At 27.6% G+C, this 2,921-nt stretch overlaps 1 protein-coding gene across 1 annotated transcript in view; it reads left to right on the forward strand.

Annotated features, from left to right (window-relative positions):
* Positions 1–2,593, forward strand: part of unc5cb (unc-5 netrin receptor Cb) — a 43,958-nt gene extending 41,365 nt beyond the window's left edge. Inside the window, exons 8-9 of the mRNA XM_073830186.1 lie at positions 715–886; positions 2,462–2,593. Coding sequence (XP_073686287.1) covers positions 715–886; positions 2,462–2,593 — 304 coding nt within the window. The remainder of the gene's footprint in view (positions 1–714; positions 887–2,461) is intronic.
* Positions 2,594–2,921: the final 328 nt, after the last annotated feature.

The raw sequence follows: 2,921 nt of genomic DNA on the forward strand, positions 1-2,921 counted from the left end.
TATTTTTTGATCCTTTTTATTTATTTTTGTTTTAAATGTCTAATTTTAAATTTAAGATTTGTTTAATTCATTTAGATTTTTTTAATTTTTAAATAAATAAATTTTTAATATAATACATATTAGTAATTAAATACTAGACATATTTAAAACAAAAATAAATAAATAATAAAAAATAAATAAATGCTACATGTTAATTGAAAGGGGTAACCAGGCTTATTAATATTAGCTAAAAATATAATAATAATAATAATAATAATAATAATAATAATGTATTTTCTTGTCAAATGTGGTCCAACATTCTTTAGTTTATAGTAGTATTATTTTCAACTTTTTTTTTTTTACAAAATTACACAAAGAATCTAAATAAATAAACAGAGAAATAAATATCTTTTTCAATTTAATTCATTTTTAAATAAATTACAAATGTAAATTAGACATTTAAAACCAAATTAAATAATACAAATTATCAAAACGTTGTAAAAATTACATTTCAAAGAGACCGTTATCATTAGCTGAAAATAAAACAATAATAGTATTAATAACATTTAGTTTAAGAAGAACTTGAGACTTAAAATAAAATTAATGTTAACTAAAAAAAAAGTGTAAATAAATGTAAACTAACTTTATTTCAGGTAGCTGTCAAGGCAACATTTCCATTTCTGTAATTCATGTTCCTGAACTCCAGAGGTGTTTCTGATGACGATGTGTGTTCAGGCCGCAGGTGGACGACACGCAGGAGACGGTCCTGAGTCCGGTGGTCAGCTGCGGTCCTCCTGGAGCTCTCCTGACGAGGCCCGTCATCATCACCATGCACCACTGCGCCGAAGCCGACAGCGAGGACTGGCTCATTCAGCTCAAGAGCCAATCACAGCAGGGCCAGTGGGAGGTGAGTGGGCGGAGCCACATACTAATCTGTTTAAAAGTACAGCTCAACCAACTAAAAATAAAAACAGCAATAATAATACAATTTTTATCAACATTTATTATTATTTTATATATAGTATGCCAAGGAATTTTCTGCTGGTATAAGGCATCCCAAACATATAACAAAAAATAACAACAAAAACAATAATAATAATAATTGTAATAAATAATAATAAAAAAAATTTTAAAAGAACTTGAAGTAAAATAAATGTTAACTGATATTTTTGAAAAGAAATAATGTCAACTATATTTCAGCTAGTTCATTTTTTTTTTGATTCAGTTTAATAACAAAATAATAAATTCTATAAAAATTAAAAAATAAAATTTATAAAATATTAACTGAAAGTTAAACTAAAATTAATAATAATAATAATAATAAAAATTGAGTTTAAAAAAACATGAGACTTGGAGTAAAATGTTAACTGATATTTTAAAAAAATTAATAAATGTCCACTATATTTCAGCTAGCTCATTATTTGTTTTAATTTAGTTTAATAACAAAATAATAAATACTATAATAAAACAAATTAAAAAGTAAAATCTTTAACATGTTAACTGAAAGTGAAACTAAAATTAAAATATAATAATAGTTTAAAAGTTAAAAAAATATTTATAGAAATGTCAACTAACTTTATTTCAGCTAGTTCATTATTTGTTTTAATTTAGTTTATTAACAAAAGAATAAATACTATTAAAAAATCTATAAAATATTAACTGAGTGTCAAACTAAAATTCAAATATAATAAAGTTTAAAAGTGTAAAATTAAAAAATGATATTAATACTATAATAAAAATAAAATCTGTAAAATATAATAATAATAATAGTTTAAAAGTGTAAAAGTTAACAATTGATATGTAAAGTAAAAAAGGTAAATATTTAAACTAAATTTAAAACCTCAGTTAACATCATTTTTTCTTCAAGCTTCAAGTTCTTTTAAACTCTATTAATGATATTTTAATTTTAGTTTGACTTTTAAATTTTTCAATTTCTGATTTATTTTAAAATGAAAAAAAAAAACAATCTAAATTAATTAAAATGCATTAAACAAAAATCTTACTTGCATATTTTTGTCTAATAAAAACAATTAAACTATAAAATATTAACTAAAAGTCAAACTAAAATAGTCGAATGAAAATTCTTTTCCAGTTCTTTTAAACTTGTATTATTATATTTTAATTTTAGTTTGACTTTTTAATTTTTCAATTTCTAATTTATTTTAAAATAAAATAATGAATGAAAATGCATTAAACAAAATTTTCTCTCTTTTTATTTAGTTATTTACTTGCATATTTTTGTATAATAAAAACAATTAAAAAAGAAAATCTATAAAATATTAACTAAAAGTCAAATTAAAATATAAAATCCAATTCAAAGTACTAATAAAAACTGATTTCCACATCAGACTTGTTGCAGTGAATTTCTATGAATATCCCGTGTGTGTTTTGACTTTGGTTCACGGACCGAAGCAGCCGGAGGTCAGACGTGTCGCTCTGATCTGTTTGTGCAATCGTGTGCATTCGCGTCTGTTTACATGAGTCACACGTGCGACGTCCTGTGGTGATCCGGCCGGTGTCCCGTTGGATATCAGACGGCCCGGACGTTCGCCGCGGCCCAAAATTCAGACAGCTGTCAGCGGAGCAACCCCGACGGCTCAAACACAAACCCTGAGTTAATTAGGAGACGTGATGAAGAACAGCCTGTTATCAGGCAGACGACGGGTTTGTGATAGCGGCCACCCACTGGCCTTGTCATTAAGGCGGGCGGCGAGGGGAAGTTTGTTATCTGAGCGAGCGGAGGGCGTAGCTGTGAACTGTCCTCCGTGCCGCCCGCTATTATTATCACACGTTAACACAATGCTGGCCAGTTAATTAGCCGTGCAGGAGCTCACGGCCCACGCAAGAGCTGTGATACACTCACACCATCCGCAAAACAACTCACTCACAGACCTCATTACACACACACACACACACACACACACTGAAAGACTACTGTATTT

The sequence above is a fragment of the Garra rufa genome, chromosome 23 (genome assembly GCF_049309525.1).
Source record: "Garra rufa chromosome 23, GarRuf1.0, whole genome shotgun sequence".
Classification (NCBI taxonomy): Eukaryota; Metazoa; Chordata; class Actinopteri; order Cypriniformes; family Cyprinidae; genus Garra; species Garra rufa.